General features: G+C 46.5%; 1 protein-coding gene across 1 annotated transcript in view; it reads right to left on the reverse strand.

Moving 5' to 3' along the window:
• LOC135225352 (zinc finger MYM-type protein 4-like) overlaps positions 1 to 20264 on the reverse strand; it is a 106216-nt gene that overhangs the window by 36920 nt on the left and 49032 nt on the right. Inside the window, exons 7-10 of the mRNA XM_064264686.1 lie at positions 19792 to 19946; positions 19251 to 19366; positions 17702 to 17970; positions 17334 to 17434 (exon numbers count right to left, since the gene is read on the reverse strand). Coding sequence (XP_064120756.1) covers positions 17334 to 17434; positions 17702 to 17970; positions 19251 to 19366; positions 19792 to 19946 — 641 coding nt within the window. The remainder of the gene's footprint in view (positions 1 to 17333; positions 17435 to 17701; positions 17971 to 19250; positions 19367 to 19791; positions 19947 to 20264) is intronic.

The raw sequence follows: 20264 nt of genomic DNA on the forward strand, positions 1-20264 counted from the left end.
GCCTGATACACCAACAAGGGCTTCAGTTTGAAGTCGCCAGCAGCATTACCCCCAAGAAGTAAAGTTAGCCTCTCCTTGCTGGCTTTATGACCGGGTGCTGACTTCTCCTCCTTGGGCGATGTAAGTGCGGTTAGGCATACGTTTCCAAAACAAACCTGTCTCGTCTACGTTAAACACTTGCTGAGCAGAATAACCCCCCTCCTTAATTATCTCAGACAACGCTTTAGGAAATTCACTCGCTGCTTTCTCATCCCCACTAGCAGCTTCACCTTGCAATTTAAGGTTATGGTAATTGGCCCGAGCCTTAAATCGCATAAACCAAACCCCTACTAGCCACAAACTCTTCACTTTCACTTCCCTCCCCCTTTCTTTTTTCAACGCTTCAAACAATCTTTTCGCCTTCTCCTGAATCACCATAAGGCTGACTGGGATACGCCGTTGATTTTGGTCTTCCAACCAAAGCACCAATAACCTTTCCATTTCAATTATTAGACCACTACGCTGCTTAGTTATCACTGTCGCTTTCATAGGAGCAGATCCTTTCACATGTTCAACGATGCGCTCTTTATCTTTGATAATGGTAGCAACGGTCGAACAGATAAGGCCAAGCGAGCGGCAAATGTTTGTTGGCTGTTTCTCCCTTCTCAGATCGCTTTATAATGTCCACTTTAATTTCCATGGTGATGGCCTTTCTTTTTCTTCGATGCACTACCATCAGAAGAGTCCGCCTTGCGCTTGGGAGCCATAACAAAGAGCAAAAAGTTACAAAAACGATACAACACGAGGGAGAGAGAGGCAGTGTAAACAACCAAAATGGCGTATGGGCGAGGAATGAGCGTAGCGAAGCGACGCCGTCCTCTCCCCCACAAAGCGTATTCTTCCGCCGTGCGCCCGGAACTAGTTCGCGTTTGTTTACGTTGCTTACGACGCTAAACCGCGTAAGACGGAACGACGCAAAATATTATTTTTTATATTTTTATGGGGGCGCGTTCGTAACCACGAAACATCGTAAGTCGAGACCGGCGTAACCCGAGGACTTACTGTATTGTTACGGAAAGAACAAGAATTCATAAAAGCTCGCACTTCATGCGCTTTTAATTCTCAGCTGTTTGAAGGAATCATCAAGTTACTCATGAAGTGCTTTAGCGATCACACTTGTTTCAAGGAAGACCAGGGCTTTCTTTGAAATGGATCTCTTCTGGATGAAGCCTAGAGCCTGGCTGGCGTCTGGCTGGCGCCTCGAGCCTGGCTGGAGCCTCGCGCCTGGCTGGTGCCTGGCGCCTGCCTGACACTTGGTTGGCGCCTAGCTCCTGGAAGGCGCTTTTCGCCTGACTCATGGCTGGCGCCTCGCGCCTGGAAGTAGCTTCGCGCCTGGCTCCAGACTGGCACTATTTGGCGCCTTGCGCCTGGCTGACTCCTCTCCACTTGCTGGAGCTTCGAGCTTGGTAGTCTCTCGAGGATGTCTGGCGATGTCCACATCGGACACTCTTATCTGTCCGATTTGTTCGCCTCTAGCGCATCTGCGCTAGGTTGGAGACCCTCTCTTTCTTTTCATCAGACAATGACAGTGTTCATTGAAACTGTCTGCCTCTGGCGTTTTTTACGCCTGTTTTGGCATTTGGCGCCTGGTTGGCGCTACATTGTCCGAAAGTCCTGAATCTCCACAATAGTTTATCAGGAGACTGGAGAAAGGTGGAAGAAATTCTTCCACTTTGAGCTTTTTGCCTCTCCGGCAAGGGGAGGTGATTGTAGTAAACTACATCCATTAGACGATAGGACATCTAACAGTACGAGATAAGAATCTTCCTCCGAGGAGGATCCTTCTTGAATCCTTCCGTTGCTAACGAGATCTCTTCTTACTTGTTGATGAAGTTTCTCGTTGCAGAATCTTCCCTATCCTTATCCGAAGGAAGGGAAGGGGCTTGGAAGTCGAAGGAGACTACGAGCTTAAATTGGGAGGACTCCTGATTTCTAGCTCTTCATTGTATCCCTCTGAATACCTTCTGGGAAGCATTTCGAGCCCTCATCGTATCCCACACTTTGTAGGCAAAACGTTTAAACCATCTCTTCTTATGTAGGTGAAAATGTAAGTACCCTGCCTGGGCAACGAAATTTCTATCTGAAAGCGTTGAGTCAGGAATAGAGGGTTTTTAGTTCTTTTGCCAGACATACTATGCTGGCAAGAACCCATTGCCGAGTCTCCATTGAATCTGATGCGAGATTCCAATGCACAAAAAATTCATTTGTCTTCTTGGTAGGTTAAGGGCCAAGAGAAAACAAAGAATTCCCCCATAAAATTTCTCAAAGAAGTTTGATGAGGAGCAGTTCCATCTTGTAGGAACACGGAATCTGAGGCCACAAAAGATCATATTCGAAGTACATGATATCCTACTCTTGTCATATTGAGGTATCGTATAAGATCCTGAAGATCTTAATCCTCTGCTATCTCCAATTCCCTTTATAGAGACAGAGTATAGCCTTTTACTGCGTTCTTTGATAGCAGATAAGGTGATTCTTCCCTCTGAAAGGGAAGAAAAACCGCTATGTGGTTCACAGAGGTATCGGAAGAGGACAGTTTCCTCATTCCCTCTAGCACCATCTGCAGCAATTCTATATCTTGTCCATGACTATTGTCATTTACCTTGAAAAATCCTCTCATTCATGTCCACTTCTGGTCAGTCTGCACGCAGACAGACTCAGAGTGGAGAGGTTGTTAAGGTCCATTTATAATAGATGCTGATAGAATATTCACTGTCTTGGAAAAGACTTCCAAAACATGCTGTGAGAAGAACGTGACCTCTGTGAATCCAACCTCTCTAAGGCCAAAATAAGGCATAAAGTATTATCCTCTCTATCTTTGACGCCCTTTATCTTAAATTCTGTAAAGAATTTATATTTAGGGGAAAAAAAGACTAAAGTTTATTCCCCTTTCTATAAAATAAAGATGGCGTATATTGCTACCTCTCTTGGTTCGAGGAAAAGGAAGCAGTCTACAGGAAGCCTGTTCGTCTTCTACCTTGATAAGAGATCTATGAAGACTTTTCGCAGGTTCTCACAACTCTTTGCAATAAATGTTAGACATACGTTAACAGTTATTATCGTTGATCGAGAAGGTTCTCACGGACATGCAAAATCTTGCATCGAACCTCTTAAGGATCGTTACATTCCCTGTCTGTTTTCCAAATTGGTTCTCTTTGTTAACTTTGCAATATGAGAGAGTCGTGGAATTGGCCTAAGTGATTAAATGGGTAACGAAATCAGGAACGAATCTTGCCGTTACCGAGCGTGCTGTCTGAGGGGCTACTGGACTCTTAGGTTAATAACTCGCTAAAACGAGAAAATATCTTGGATGGTGCTCTTGGCTCATTGCGCCAGGCTGGCGCTTCTGGCGCATTGCGCCAGGTTGGCGCTTCTGGCGCTTTCTTCTAATTCTCTTTATGTTATGTGCCAGAACATCTGTGCCTTTATGGTACCCGACATCCTTTCACATGTTCTTAGTAGGAAAAAACTCTTATATACTTAGTATAGTCCATTCAGGGAAACCATTTCTGCCACGAAGAGAATGTTTCCCATCCCACTCATCCATCTTCTCTTGAGCAATATCCGATTCTAAAAAGGTTGTGTGCGTTTCTCGAAAGACTTTACCATACCGTAGTCTTAAAGTGAATTCTTTACTACATCCATCTTCTCACTAAGCATATATTCTAATAAGCCATGCTTTCGTAAGCATGAGAGCATTACATAATATAATGTTCTGCTGCGTTAGAATCCTTTAATAATGTTACCTACGGTAAACAGCATTGAATGGTTATATAATATCTTTCTTATTGAAAGCTTCTTAGCAAAAGGCAGACAATATTTATGTTAGCTTAACTATCCCCTCCATTCGAGACTAAGTCCATGATTGTAGGGGGAATATACGGTTAACCATTCGATCCCGTTGGAGAGAGAGATGTAACCGACTGCTCATGACCGAGAACTGGATGGTACTGTATTGGCCTTACAATGACAGCCCAGCCGTCTCATTCGCTGCCTGGCTGCATTCATCCTGAGTTGCCAGTTACTTCATTCAATGAAGGAATATAATAAAATTATTCTCGAGCCTAAGGAAGCTCTCAATAATGCAAATTTAAGCCAAACAACCTTTGTTAAATACCGAAGCTGAGTAGGTATTATCGTAACAAACCTTTTAAGCGAAGTCCTTACCAGGAAAATCCTGTAAGGATATAGATAATTCCGTAGCGAACCACAAAGGCAACTATGGTATGCGTATATGACTTGTCATTCAGTAGTCGTATACACCAAGTCTTCTTACTACATTCTTTCCTCTCCGATGCAGAGAGAGAATGGAAATCTTGCCTTCTTCGTTCTTTTCGTCAATAAACACGAATTAGTATTAGTCGAAAGAGATCGCAATGAAAACCCTAGAATCGAAGAGAATCCCTCAAATTTTTATTCTCTTGGATATAAGGCCGTATTCTACGCCTCTATTATCTGGAAGAGCCTCTAATCAATGAATGAGAGCTCGTACGAATCTTGTTCAATTTGCAAACAATTGCCACTCTCTGTAAATGGTTGGTTACATTATTTTAGAAGGGGGAAGATTTTAATATCGTCTTATTAGTAATGAACTAATTTTTTCAATAAGGTCGCTAAGGTCTTATAAACTCAGAGACCTGCTCCCTTATTGGCTTCCAATTCCGATCTATCTTCCATTTCCTGTCCATCAAGTTGGGAGAGAATGAGCAACCAGAGAAGAGCGCCTCCTTTCGTTTAGGTGAAGAGCTTTAGCAGTACCGATTCTAACCTGACAAGGGCTACAGCCGCCTGTGCAACATCTTGAGTCCCCGCCAGGAAAAAAAAAGCCGATCTTGCTCTTGCCTTTACTTGCATTAAGGACTATCCTGAGAAGGGCGACGGCGCCTGTGCAACAACTCCCGTCCTTCAGGAGATGGCCTCGAATGTCTTTCACCTTTCGCAGAATCAGGCTCTAACTCCATATCCGATGAAGATCCTGGTTTATAACTTCAGGCGCTTTGCGCCTTATCTCAGGCGCTTAAGGCGCTTTGCGCCTCATTTCAGGCGCTTCAGGCTCTTTGCGCCTCATTTCAGGTGCTTCAAAAGTTTCAGGCGCTTAAGGCACTTTGCGCCTCGTTTCAGGCGCAGTTCAGGCGCTTTGCGCCTCATTTCAGGCGCTTCAGGAGCTTTGCGCCTCGTTTCAGGCGCTTTGAGCCTCGTTTAAGGCGCCTCAGGCTCTTTGCGTCTTGTTTCAGGCGCTTTGTGCCTCATTTCAGCCGCTTCAGGCGCCTCTTTAGAATCCTCTCGCCTTGTCAGCGATTTGTGCCTGGCCGCCTCGTCCGAGCTGTCAAAGACTTCTATCAGACGGGATTTCTTAACGGGAAGGAAGCGATCCTTTCTCCTGGGAGGATCCTTCTTCAAAACTTCTATTAACGAAGATATCTACTGTAGCCTTTCTCCTAGGATCTTCGTAGCGTCGTCTTCTTTCTCCGTATCCGATCTAGGGCAAAGGAGGAGTTTAATGAATAAATGTCTTTCTTCTTCTTCTCAGGTGGATAGTCTTCCGGAAAACTTTCTGCGGGCTAGAATCCCAAGCTGGCGATTTCCACGATCTTTTAGAAGGTCTCGACAGCTTGTCAGAACTCCACCCTATTTTCCTTTCGATGAAGATTCGGATGACGAAAAAACAGTTTTAGGATGCCTTTCCAACGGCTATCCTTGGCAGTCTGGGACGCTACTACAGATCCTGCCGAGGGGACGCCCGACCGGTGGCGATTCTCTGAAACCTCCTTAAGGCTTTCGACATTCCTTCTCCTCTGGGCTTGTGAGCTTGGAAGAGGTCTAGGCCTGAGAGCGAGACAGAGCCGATCGGAACACACCCTCCACTATTTTAGGACGCCTTTCCAATGGCGAACTTGGCAGTCTGGGACGTTCTACAGAGTCTGCCGAGGGGACGCCTGATCGGTGGGGATTCTCTGAAACCTCCGTGCAGCTTTCGACATTCCTTCTCCTCTGGGCTTGTGAGTTTGGAAGAGGTCTAGACTGGGAGCGAGACAGAGCCGATCAGGACGAACCCTCCACGTTCAATGGGGGACACTATATTCACTTCTTACCTTTTAAGAGCTCGCATTTTGAGCTACATCCATTATCTTCAAATTTGCATACATAAATTTGTAGTTTCTGTGGAGTAAGAAGGTGATGAGGATGCAACAACTACTAGTACTGCTAATACTCTAACTGCTCGTTAGCACAAACGCTATTAAAGCTTCCAAAGTAAGCGCATCTATTTAGTATATGCTTTTCTGACTTCCTAAAGTAGGCAATTAGAGTTTAATATTTCCTCAATAAAGTTGTAACTTTTATTACATGTAATAATGAATAAATATTAATAATTCCCTTTATTGCAAACTATGTGAGTGTCTACCGATAATTTCGGTAGTTTCACTTAATATTTTCTTCGAAATTTCGAAGTGAAATTCATTAAAAAGTTAATAAAAGCATAGGCCGAACCAAAGACCCAGTACTTCCCTGCAAAAGACAGCCCAGAAGATCGATGGCGATGAAACACGAAATCAAGTCAGGAGGAACTGCAAACGTATGTTTACAATTCAACCGATAGAGAAAATTCCCTGGTTCTAGAAGGTAATGGTTCCTATTCCTGCCACCCAGCGGCAGGACGGTAGATCACCTGACCTACCTACCTGTAGCGTGTGCCGTGAAATTCGAATTTCTATCGGGGACGACGGAGTCTATAGCTAAAATGACAATTTGTCCAAAATTGCATTTTTCCTAACTATACAAACCTGAGGTCCTTTTACAATAGGAAGGTACTAGCGGCAGCTGGATAGGTCGTAAGCTTTCGAACAAGGGGTTCGGTAGTTAACTGCTTGTCCGACAGGCGCGCGCGCGCGACTGGGAGGTAAACAAATCACTTTTGCTTTTGGCCCAAGCAAAAAACTGCAGAGTGAGGGGTGGCATGAGGTGGGGCTATGTGTAAAAGGACCTCAGGTTTGTATAGTTAGGAAAATGCAATTTTGGACAAATTGTCATTTGTTTCCGACACGGCATACAAACCTTCGGTCCTGTTTTACAATGGAAGACTCACTTCTTGGTGGGAGGAATCTGAGTCTTTTGTGAACAGACTGGTGTTCGCCCAACCTTGGAAGTCTCCCTGGTCGTAAGAGCGAGGGAGGGATCCAAGCCTCTGTCGATGATCGGGGTGTGCACCGCAGGATCAATGGTCAGACCTCTGGGACCGAGTACTAAGAGAGAGGCAAGCGTATCTCTTCGTACCAGCAATGTAAGAACTTGTTCCTGTACAGGAGCAAATATAAAGTCATGGGTTTGACTCTTGTAGGCATCCACTTCCCCCCCCTTGTAGGAGGAAGTGGTGGATATTCTGCTCCTATCCCTAGTGAAAGAGATAGGATGGGGCTCTGTCATATAGCTCACCTGCATCTCGTCCTCATCCAGCGTAGTGACGACCGTGGCCCTCTGCCCACAGGTAGAGGAGGAGGAAAAGATGGGAAGAGGGAGCCAGCATCACTCACTCACATCACACATCCTCACAGTCACACCAGACTCGATGCTGTTTCAGCCTGCGAGGGTCTGGGTTAGCTACACAACTGTTGAGCAGCCACCACGGGTCCCAAGGAAAAGGTATCCAAGGACCTGTGGGCAATATCCCGAAGGTAGAAGGACGTAAAGGTAGTCTGGTTAGACCAGACCCCTGCCTTCAGGACCTGCGCCACGGAGAAGTTCTTACGAAACGCCAACGAGGGGCCAATACTTCTACTTCGTGAGCTCTCGGACGGGACGTACGGATGTCGGTCACTACCATCAGCCTATACGCCCTCCTGATGACCTCACGCAGCCAGAATGAAAGAGTGTTCTTGGATACTTCTTTCTTGTTACCCCGGTGCTAACGAAGAGGCGTCGACACTCAGGCCTGAGGTGTCGAGTTTTCTTCAGATAGCGCCGTAGCGCCCTCACAGGACAAAGCAGCATCTCATCCGCATCATTATCGGTGAAGTCCATTAGGGAGGGAATCGTGAATGACTCGAACCTGTCGTCAGGGACGACGGTTCTGAGTCTTCGCAACGAAGTTCGGGACGAAATCGAGCGTCACAGATCCCCATCCCCTGGCGTGTCGTACATCATAGGAAAGACCATGAAGTTCCCACCTACTCTCTTCGCCGATGCCAGGGCCAGCAAGAAGAGGGTCTTGAGGGTCAGATCCTGTCTGACGACTCTCGGAGTGGCTCAAACGGCGTTCGAGTCAAACTCCTAAGGACGAGAGTCACATCCCACGCAGGGGGCCTGAGTTCCCTGGGTGGGCAAGACCTTTCGAAGCTCCTCATAAGCAAGGAGATCTCGAACGAGTTCGAGATGTCCAATCCCCTCAGTTTCAGGACGAGAGCCAGGGCGGCTCTGATCCTTTGACTGTGGGGACTGAGAGGAGCTTCTCTCGGCGAAGAAAAACGAGGAAATCCGCTACCTGCTGAAGAGTGGCTCTGAGAGGAGATAGACCCCGTCTACGACACCAACCACAGAAGACGGCCCACTTCCCTGGTACACAGCTGCAGAGGACTGACGGACGTTTCCAGCCATCTCTGTTGCTGCGCTACGAGAAAAGCCTCTCGTTCGCAAGAGATGGTGGATAACAGCCAGCCGTGAAGACGTTAGGGACTGGACTGCTCGGTGGTACCGCTCGACGTGTGGACCTGGGTCGAGAAGGTTGTGCCAAGGGGGATCTCTCGGTTCTCTGCGAGAAGAGCCAGCAGGTCCGGATACCAAATGGCCTGTGGCCATTTGGAGCCACCAGGATCATCCTGAGATTAGGGGTCGTGACCAGTGCTCGACTGATCACCTTGCGAATCAGGCTGAACGGGAAAGGCATAGACGAAGAGGTTGTCCCACGGGTGTTGAATTGAGCGTCCTCTGCAGCTGCCCATGGGTCCGGCACGGCCGAAGAGAACACCTGGAGCTTCCTGTTGTGCCGGGTGGCGAACAGATCCACGACTGGTCGCCCCCACAGGTCGAAGAGCCTTTCCTTTCCGCCACGTCCTGGTGTAGAGACCACTCGGTCCCTATCACCTGATCCCGACGGCTGAGCGTGTCTGCTACTACATTCCTCTTCCCTGGAATGTAGCGTGCCGACAGCTCTATTGAGTGTGCCTCGGCCCACTCGTGCACCTGCCGAGTCAACTGGTACAACGGGAGAGACACTAGGCCCCCCTGTTTGTTGACGTAGGCCACTACCGTGGTGTTGTCGCACATCAACACCACTGAGTGTCCCATCAAGCGGTCCTGGAACTCTTGGAGAGCGAGGAACGCTGCCTTGAGTTCCAGTACATTGATGTGAAGGTGCTTGTCGTTCTCGTCCCACACTCCTGAAGTCAGCAACTCCTCCAGGTGTGCGCCCCATCCCTCGGTCGATGCGTCTGAGAAACAGCGCATGTCCGGGGGGGGAGTGCGCAGAGGCACTCCTCTTAAGAGGTTCCTGTCGTCCAGCCACCAGGCTAGGTCCTGCCTCACCTCCGTGTCAGTGACACTGGAAAGCTTGGGGATCCGTCGCCTGTGACCAAACTCTCCTTTAGTCTCCACTGAAGAGACCGCAGGTGAAGACGCCTGTGAGGGACTAACTTCTCGAGTGACGACAGGTGTCCGATCACGACTTGCCATCGCTGAGCTACCTGTTCCTGCCTTGACAGGAACTGGTTGGCTGTCTCCCTGAATCTGCTGATCCGCGAGTCTGCGGGGAAGACTCGCCCTGCTACCGTGTCGATCAGCATACCCAGGTACTCATCCTCTGCTTGGGCTCGAGATCGGACTTTTCGAAGTTCACAACGATCCCCAGATCGCGACAGAACTCGAGCAGTCGATCCCTGTCCTGTTAGCAACTGCGAGCGGGAGCTCGCCAGGACTAACCAATCGTCGAGATACCTCATCAGACGTATCCCGTGCGAATGGGCCCAAGCAGACAGAGTGAACACTCTGTGAACACCTGTGGGGCGGTTGAGAGACCGAAGCAAAGTGCCCTGAACTGGTACACCGTCCCGTCGAGGATGAAGCGGAGGTACTTTCTGGAGGACTGATGAATGGGTATTTGGAAATACGCATCCTTCAAGTCCACTGAAAGCATGAAATCATTCTCCCTGATGGAGTCGAGCACTGAACGTGCCGTCTCCATCGTGAACCGGTCTGGCGAACAAACCGGTTCAAAGGAGAGAGATCTATCACCGGGCGGCCAGCCTCCCGTAGACGTTTTCCACCACGGAAGAGTCGAACTGTTAAAAGCCTATGGTGACTGATCCGTGACGATTTCTACAGCTCTTCTTGCTCAGCATGGTCTTGATCTCCTGTCTCAATGCTACGTCCTTCAATGACCCTGGAACGTACGACTGTTGTTGGACCGGGTTGGAGGTGAGGGTGGCCGAGATTCGAAGGGTAATAGATATCCCTCCCGAAGGACATCTACAATCCAGGTCTCGGCGCCGTAGCGCTGCCAAGTTGCCCAATGGCTGGCCAGGCACACCCCCCACTTCCGGCAGCAGGTGAGGGGTGGAACGCCGTCCCTAGCGTTTGCCCCCCCTTTCTTCGACTTCTTCCAGAAGCCTCCACGGGAGGAGGAGGGTGGGCTGGGAGGAGGGCTGGTTACGGCTCCCCTTGGTAGAAGTCGAAGAAGACAGAGTCTTTCCCCGGGGCTTCGACGCCGCTACCGTCTTAGCCACCGAGGAAGCGCTAGCCGAGCTCTTAGACTTGGCCGCAGTCCGAGGCTGCCCAGAAGCCTTCGAGACTGCCTGGTGAACCAGACGGTCACTGTCGTCAGTGCGCCGTCTGTCCACCGCAGCGTCCACCATCTCTCCTGGGAAGAGAGATGTGGAACTCCGTAGAGGTCCGTTGCGAAGACCCAACGCCGCTTCAGCCCGGCCGCCCTGGAAAAACCCGAGTAAGGACAGCGTCCCTTCGTCGGAGAACCAGGTTGGCCCACAGGTTCACAGCTGGTGGGCAAGGAAGGAGATGGCTCTTCTCCAGACTGGCAAAAAGTCTCCTAAAGGCCGAGTCATCTCGGGAGAAAATTCCCCCGGAGTTGGCTGCGACCTTAGATACTGTGAGGGACCACAGATCTAGACAGGAGACGGCCTGGAAAGCTGCCATGGCAGTAGATTCCAGGCCGAGTGCCTCTGCTGCGAGAACCATAGGTTCTCGGACAAAGGAGCTGCTGCAGAGACACACCCGGAGTCAGCCTGGCTAACTCCGGGTTCACCTGTTTGGGCGGCATCGGATCCTCGGATGGCACGTAAAATAAAAACGCCGCTGTCGCAGCAGAGGAGGTGGAAGCAGCTTGCTCGACCTGCCAGACTTGAGAGAACCGTCTTGTCCGGAGACAAGCGATTCTACCTGGTCCAGCACTGAGTCTGCAAGCTCGGAACGCGGCAAACCCACCGTCGGTCTGGGTTCCCTCTTCGGGCCCCAGAACGACTCGAGCCGGGACGTGGGCTCGGATGGTGGGAGCGGCGATCCTTCCCCGAGGTCGTTGTGCTGACGAATCAGCGCAATAACCTCGGCAAAGTTCCTCTGGATCTCAGGAGTAACTGCGTCCTGCGGAAGTCGGACCATCCAGTCCCTCAAACAGGAGCATCTCCCGAGACCCTCCTCCCTCGATGGGAGGAACAGCGACAGACCCCTCTCGGTCTCCTCCAACCACCTGTGCGACGACCTGGCTGGTCCGAGAACGTGCCTGGTACGTATGACGACGTGGTGGGATCCTGAGGGGCGCAACACCCCTCACGATCACTCCTCAATACCTCGCCCCTCCCCGGTTTGAACCCGAGGAGGTTTGAAGGTATGGGAGAGGCAGACCTGACGCTCCCTCCTCGCTCGCTGGGCAGAACCAGTGGGCTTGAAGACTGCAAGGCGATCGTCACCCGCGGGTGGCGATCGAGCTGCAGGCCTAGTCGAGCCGTCTCGCTGTGGAGAACGGCTGGACCGAGAACAGCGGCCCCGGTCTCGTGTGTCAGAGGACTGGTGCTGGTCGCCGTACCCGATCGCTCTCTGTGAGAGTGACGGTCAGGCGACCGCGAGCTCCACTGTCACGGTGAGGACCGGTGCGTATCCTCACGGCGCGTCACGTCGCTGGTACCAGCCTGGCTGGTGCCGCGAACGGGGGGACCTCTTCCCCCAGCCTCAGCCCGTGGCCGGTCATGGACCGTCACGTCCGCCCGGGTAGCCCAGCTGCTCGCCGCTTGAGAGCGAGAGCTGGTCTGGTGAGAGTTGCGTGAGCGGCAGTCACCAGTCTTCCGCTCCGTGCCGTGAACCTGACGCTGAGCTGGCTCAGAGGTCTGGTTCCTAGCTGCACGGTCGCTGTTAGGCGACCGTACACTCGGTACCTCTCGCGAACGAGAGGCCGAGACGGATCCTGCTGCCGTGGCCGAACCACTAACAGCAGGTGAGGAAGTGCCGGTGTTAGCCGGCACTCCTCTGGTCCCCGTAGTCTTCTTCCTTGCGGAAGAAGAGACGGGTCCCTGCTCCGAAGGAGCAGGGTGACCAGCGGAAGAACCCCCCGTCTCACCAGAGCGAGACGGGCCCTTAGAAGTCCCGAAGGAGACTTCTTAAGGGGGGGAGGCGACCTTCTTCTTCTTAGGCGGGGGAGCCTTAGAAGAAGAAGGGGAAGAGGCGGCAGACGACGACGACGACGAAGAAGACGATGAAGACGATGACGACACCTTCCTCCTCTTCTTCTTCTTCTTCGTCAACCTTCTCAGGACCGATGTCAGATCTGTCATCCAGGGCTGCTGTTGCCGAAGCAACAGGGCCCGGACGCACCTGTCCGAACAGATCAGCATCGGGAGCAGCGGAGCCAGGAACAGGAACAACGTCAGCAGGTGCAGGCATCACAGGAACGGCAGTCGATACGGCAGGAGCAGGTACAGGAACGGCAGCAGTGGTCATCAACGTCACGTCCGCCGTGAACAGTGGCTGGGCAAGGTACGGCAGGTACGGCAGGCTGTGCAGGCGGTCCAGTTGGACGGACCAGCGGCACAGACATCCTTGGTACTGGTGGGAGGTCCAGGGCGAGCTCTTCGGGCACACGAAGTCCGGTCGCGGCAGCACGGCAAACCCAGGTGGCGGCATCACACTCCCCCGTGGTACGGCGACTGGCCACCCCTGCACCGATGTAGTTGGTGTTTACAGAGACCCCCGCGTGCGGGGTGTACACCAGGTGAGGAGGTGAAGCGTAGCCAGGTGTTGTAAGGGTCGTGGTGGTGGTCGTAACCGTCGCATGCGTGACCGCCACGGAGCCAGCGAGATGGTAGAGCAGCCCCTGGACACTCGGCACGCCCTGCAGCCCCAACGATGCCCACACCTGTCCGAGGTCGTCCTTCGCGGCAACCGCACCTGAGGAAGGAAAAGTCGGGTGATTAGCAGGATCCTCTACCCGCTCGCGCGAAGACGAACGGATAGAGGACCCAGAGTACAACTCGACGTCAGGGTATCTAGCGCCCTCCTCCACACTCGACAAGTCGGGTGAGGAGAAGGACCTAGAAACCCCCCCCGAAGGGGAAGGCGCCAAACGTGGGAGCTGAGCGGGCGGCAGGAAAGAAGACGAAGTGTCCGTCACCAAAGGAGTCGCGGGAGAGCTTTCCGACGACTCCTTTGCAGGCCTTCGCTTCTTCCTACCCTCATACAAAGTCCACTGCGCCTCCGACCAATTATTACACACTTCACAGGGCTCGGCTCGGGTGCATTCGCGCCCCCGACACCGAGCGCACAAAATATGTGGGTCAATTTCCGGGAATGAGCGGAACTTTCCGCATTTGCGCCCTTCGGTACCAGGGCATAGTCTCCGTGGGGTAGCGATGGCGAGGAGATTCCATGATTGACCAAAAATATCACAATTCAATGAATAAAGAGAAATGATTGTACTTACAATGATTCTTTCATACACAAACACAACCATATACTCAAGGAAAGCAACGACGATAAGCGGGCAGAGAGCGTCGAACACACACGTCTACTCGCTGTGAGGCCGAAAGCAAAAGAGATTTGTTTACCTCCCAGTCGCGCGCGCCTGTCGGACAAGCAGTTAACTACCGAACCCCTTGTTCGAAAGCTTACGACCTATCCAGCTGCCGCTAGTACCTTCCTATTGTAAAAGGACTGAAGGTTTGTATGCCGTGTCGGAACAAGTATATATCTGACAGGGAAGTTAAATGTATGAAAATATGTAATCAAAGTTAGAGCAATCTTTGAGCATTAGCGTGAGATATTGGAGTTTTAGGACAGCCCGATGGTATATGTAGCCTTAATTCATGCTATACCTATAAGGCAGTCTCCCCAGGTTACGGCGGGTTCGACTTACGATGTTCCTAGGTTAAGGCGCTTTTCAATTATATTCATCAGAAATTATTTCCAGGGTTACGATGCATGTTCCAGGGTTACGACACCTACAACGCTCATCTTCATCTTGCAGAAGAAATATGACACCACAAATACAAAATAGCCAATATTTGAAGTTTTTTTATGCAAAAGGCAATAAGAATGCAGTTTACATAGTTTTGAATGCATCCACAGCATTAAAAGTAAGGTTTTCTTAGGATTTTTGGTGATGTTCCTGCTTACGACGATTTTTGGGTTAGAACACGTCTCAAGAACAGAACCCCGTCGTAACCCGGGGACTGCCTGTAGTTAATTCGACACCTCTCTCTTTCAGAGGGATGTCTTTTATTTTGTGATGTAGGACAACTCTCAGCTCGCTCTTTCATTAGTCGCCATGACCTCAGCATGCGACGGAAAAGAAAGTTACTTCACCTTTTACAGCACCATTAAATATTTATAATTTTTTTTTATTAGTTACCCACGTGCGCCCCGGTTATAATTAATTTGTGAGCCATTGTTATTATTTGTTAATTATTTTTTAAATAAATTTTGATAATTGTCAACTGAGTATGCAGGCAGTCCCTGGTTATTGGTGGGGATTCTGTTCCGAAAAGCGTGACGATGACCGAAAATCGGCAATAACCAAAAAATCAGTGATAATAGCGCCAATCCCAATTATTAGCGCTGAAAATCGAGTTATCATCGTTGATAGAGAAGCGCCAAAAACCCGGATCGCCGATATGCCTTGCATTAGCTTGATGTAAAGGAATAATTCATGTTTACATCCCCATTCTCTGTATTCTCTTATGCTTTGTATTACCCACACCCATTTTATGGTATTCTGTTGCACAGCCATAGCTGGCCCAGTAACACTGGCAACCTAGCCAGAATTTTCCTTTAATACCGAAGTATGGCTATATTTAGGATTAAAACATACGAGTACTATTTCCCCATCCTTCGGTGTTGGAAAAAAGAACTTCTTAAAAGTATTTCATTATGGCAAAAACTAACATTAGCAACCTTACTAAAGATAAAGTAACTAAATTAACATAGAAATTCCCTAAGTAAAAACGCATAAATAAATTTAAAGGCGTAAAAACGAGCCAAGAATCTGAAGTCACTCTTGAAATTCCCACTGTTTGAGCTCGCAGAAAACATTCCAAAGTACTGATTTTTCTCATGAAGATTAGCAAACCTTAGTGCATGGTAGCAATAGGAATTTTAAAGATCTCGCACTTATTTACAGTATTTATGGTGTTCTTTTCACAATTAATGCATACTCTACTTTGATTTGTAAGTAAAATCCATTTGATTGCACGATTTACGAAAATTTTTCCATTTTAGCCAGGAACATGTTTACATAAACAGAGGGCAAGCCTGATTTAGATGGTTCGGATGAGTGTTTATTCATAAAACGCAACCTGCTTCATAACAAAAACATTTTCATGGAGTTTCAACTTCAAAGGCAAAATTCCTGTGCTAAGAGTAAGGTAAAGTAAATTTATACATTCTATTTGTAATCTGTAACTGCATTTCAGTTACAGTAAGCCATATGGCATATACAATTGGCTATTAAAGTTCATTGACCTATTATTTTATCATTATTAATTTGGAACTGCTGTTCATTTGAAGTTAAGCGAGTTGTTCCAGGTTACTGTATTGTGTTGGCTATTTACCAATCTTTGTTATTTAGCAATTTAGTTCAAGAAGTGCAGACCTCATACTATCCATTATGCTAATGTGTCACTTTTAGGAATTTACAAAATCTCTAAATAAATATGCACATGAATATAAAAAAAATTGCCTAAATTACATACAGAACTGCTAGGCAAAAGTGCATACTGTGAAAAGCTAGTAATGACAAAGTTATCATCTTCTGCAATGAACAGATTACCTATTACTATAAAACAGGCCTGAAGAATGTGCAAAATAAGAGCTTTCAATGAAAAATTCTGAGAGGTCCTGTTGATTACAATACACCACAGGTATATGACACTTTCTTAACTGTTAAATATGGAAATGTAATGAAACAGAAATCAATTGTATATATTTGAGGGTATTCCTACCTCAAATTAGAAAGTGAGAATAAAGTTGTGGCGGGATAACAAAAAAAAAGTAAACCCCCCACAGTTACGTTAATGTACCACCTAAAAAAATTTCCCACACTCACACTTTTCCCTTTACATTCACCTTTAACCTGCAGGACAATTGGTTCAATGAAATACCAACACACAAAACACAAACAGGTACTCAACCTCTGGCTTCTGAATACTCAGGCTAGGCTGTGCTGTCCACTGGATATAGGCTATAAGCTAGCCGACACACAACCACCGCCGACAACCAAACACAAACCAACCACCCGAGACCCACAATCCCACAAAAACTCAATAACCTGACAAATCACTGCAGACGAACACCAACAGTCTGAAAGAACACGACAACCACACGACTTCCCCCAGCACAACCACCCGCCAAAACCAACACTGCCCCAACCACCACTCACAGACACCGAAAATGCACCACCAACCTCCTTAACCTCACCACAACCAGACAGAACACGCACAACAACTTCACAACACCAAAAACTATCAAATAACACCAAAACAACTAACCACCAAAGGATAACTGCTGCCAAAACCGACACTCCCATTCATCCACCAACCTCTCTCTCTCTCTCTCTCTCTCTCTCTCTCTCTCTCTCTCTCTCTCTCTCTCTCTCTCTCTCTCTCTCTCTCTCTCTCTCTCACACAACCTTTGGAGATGTTGTCAAATATAAACTATCATTACTCCTCCATAAAGTAATAAGTGTAAGAAAAATAGAAGACTTCAGCTAAGTACAATATAGTTTTCCTCACCTGCAGTGTTTCAGCAAAGTACAATATAGTTTTCCTCACCTGCAGTGTTTCAGCAAAGTACAATATAGTTTTCCTCACCTGCAGTGTTTCTTGAGAGAGTGCTGGTGTAGCTGCTTTACTGGATGAATTTGTACTAGGTGAAGTTGAATTTGAGGTTAGCTGTGAAGTAGGTTTTGGTCCTGTAAACATAAAAAGTAGTATTACACAGAAGGCTCAAATACTGATTCTTCCAAAGTTATAACAAGACAGGTTGTGCTACTAAAGCTCATTTAAGTCACCATCATCATCTATTATTATGTAACATGAAGTTTATTTCTTTACAGAGCAATGGCTAGACGATATAAATATAAGCAATATAGTCTTCTCTGCAATAGTTTTATAATAGTAGCTGTAAAAAAAAATGTGTTGAAAAATCAGGCATGACAATTTGGCTTCAAGCAACTTACTAAGTGTTGAAACTGCTGCATTTTTTGCTTGCGATGATGCATCCTTTGGCTGAGCTGCTGCTTCTACCAAAAAGCCAAACGTAGACTTGTATCTCGATGCACAATTGTAACGGCAAAAACTTCTTAACGTGCTGTCGGACATCACCATATGAAACTGTGCTTTTGCCACAGTATTACACATACTGCAAACTGCAATAGGGGCCTCAGTAGATGAGGAAATGTTACCTGAAGCAACTGCGCCAGACGATGTGCTAGAGTTAGCCGTTTTACTGAAAAGGATAAAGATATCACCCTTTACAATAGGTACCATGTTTGGAAACTTAAAATCTCATTCTTCAAAACATCGAACTTTAATGACTATGTCACATCTAATCCACTTATACTCAGAATATCTGACAGGCAAGTACGTAATGCCAAAAGTATGCCCTGCAAAACAGATTTTTTTTATTATTCCTTTTGCACCAGCCACATAGCTTTCTGCCTTTCACTTTTCACCCTTCCCATCTTAACCAAATGGTGCACTGGCCACCTGTGAGGATTGAGATTTTCAGCTTGGTGCTTTGGTTAAACAAATCAGTGTTTCTTTCTACAACTTTTCTGAGCCATACATATCTACAAATGCAATTCACGTTTATTTTATACACCATACCAAAATATCTGACTTTAGTCTCAAAGAATTCTAACATCCTACATAAGCTGACTATCTCCTCTTATGACAATATAGAATATATTTTCCATATTAAATAGTTAAGCAAGGTCTTGTTAGGATGAAAAAAAAAAAAAAAAAAAAAAAAAATCCTTAGCTCCTTTCTATAAAAATACTGTTTTCTAACACTTCAGTTAGAAGTTACTTTACTGCTCCTCCTTTTACTCTTTCAAATAGAAACTGTAGCCTGCCAATGCGAGTTCCAGAAAGCAAATTTCCATAACGAGAGAAAATTTCAACTTCCAGAGTTTTCTTCTAAAAAAGTTATCTTCATAAATCAAAACTAATTTAAAACTCAATATCTAGTACTGTATGTATAAGAGGTGTTAATTCTTCCTAATTTTCCAAGCAAGGTATTATGCAGAGATCTACATGTAATTTTCCAAATGTTATTAAAGGTGTAAACTTTTTCACAGATATACACACCACTAATTTTCTTTTTATCCAAAACTTACAAGCCTTTTATACATTTTTCAACTTTGAAACTGCAAAGGCTTTTTTTGGGACATCTTTTTACCTGTGTCAGGTAACATAACCATGCATTGCAGACAAGATACAATTTCAAATAACCTTGATTCCCAATGCCTCATGCATGACAAAGGAGAACCAATTTTATAATATTGGAAGCATTATATTAAACACCTCTGCTATTATTACAGCACTTGAGCTGGGAAAAAATTCAGAGTACCTATCCAACTGGCTGTGATGGGGTTCTCTACTGCCTATTGCCAGAATGTTACACAACTAAATTAGGATTTCAGTTCTCAGTCAACAAACTTCAACAATGTTAGAGAAAAGACTTTAAGAAAAGTTTTACATATGCACAAATACATTTAAACTTACTCAGCAGAAGTAGCACCCATGTCCCTTGTTTTCAGACAATGTAAGGAGCAATAGTAAAACTCCCTGAATTCTTCATCTACTTGTCGATGAATCATATCGAAGTTGTATTTTTTTACCTATAAAAAAAATTGAATTATGATCAATCTATGCCCTAAAAACTTCAGCACTGATATATACTGTATAATTTTGTAAACTGAACAAATTATCATTTCATTTAAAACAACAGTCTATTCTTTTATTTCTTATTCAGATCATCAATTCATTTCAAAGAAAAGTTTATTCTTTTATTTCTTATTCAGTATGCATCCCTTAATTCGTCTAAATTCCAGTGCTGAACATAATGCAAATTCTCCAGTTATAATTTTGAACTTATATGTACAGTAAAAAAACAAGACAATCTATTTCCATATCAAACCAGTGTAACAGTAAAACTCAAAGGCCTCTCACTTCCGTACATCTAAAGTTTTAAAGGTTTCTTGCAATTGAAAATTTTACATTGTATTTACACATTTTCATTTGCACAAAATAATTTTGTTCTTACCTTACAGGTGTCACAGATGACAATTTTACGAGCAGATAATACAAAAACATTTACACAAGAATCAGAGCAGAAAACTCTTAGTTGGTGACCCCCATGATAAAGGTACTGGCTTACATCTTCTGCGTTCATAACTCGGAAGCATAGGCAGCATGTGACTGAGGGGGAGGAAAAGTTGAAATTATTTGTGCTATATTTCAGGATTTCCCAGCTACAATTCAGCAAAGTAGTAGTTTTATTAAAACACTTTGCAGCAACAACAAAAATATTTTTTAAAAAATACTGCAGTGGATGCAGCATTTTATTCGGCATTTATTCTTTATGTACTTTTCCAGTTCCTCTACTTCTAAATCTTTTGTTTTAAGAGGTTATAACCAAATAGCAGATTGATAAAGTATTAATATAAACACTATTATTGTTGAACAATAATAGTATTTATATTAACATTAAAGGTTAAGAGACAGAAAATATTTACT

Source organism: Macrobrachium nipponense, chromosome 13 (assembly GCF_015104395.2).
Source record: "Macrobrachium nipponense isolate FS-2020 chromosome 13, ASM1510439v2, whole genome shotgun sequence".
Lineage (NCBI taxonomy): Eukaryota > Metazoa > Arthropoda > Malacostraca > Decapoda > Palaemonidae > Macrobrachium > Macrobrachium nipponense.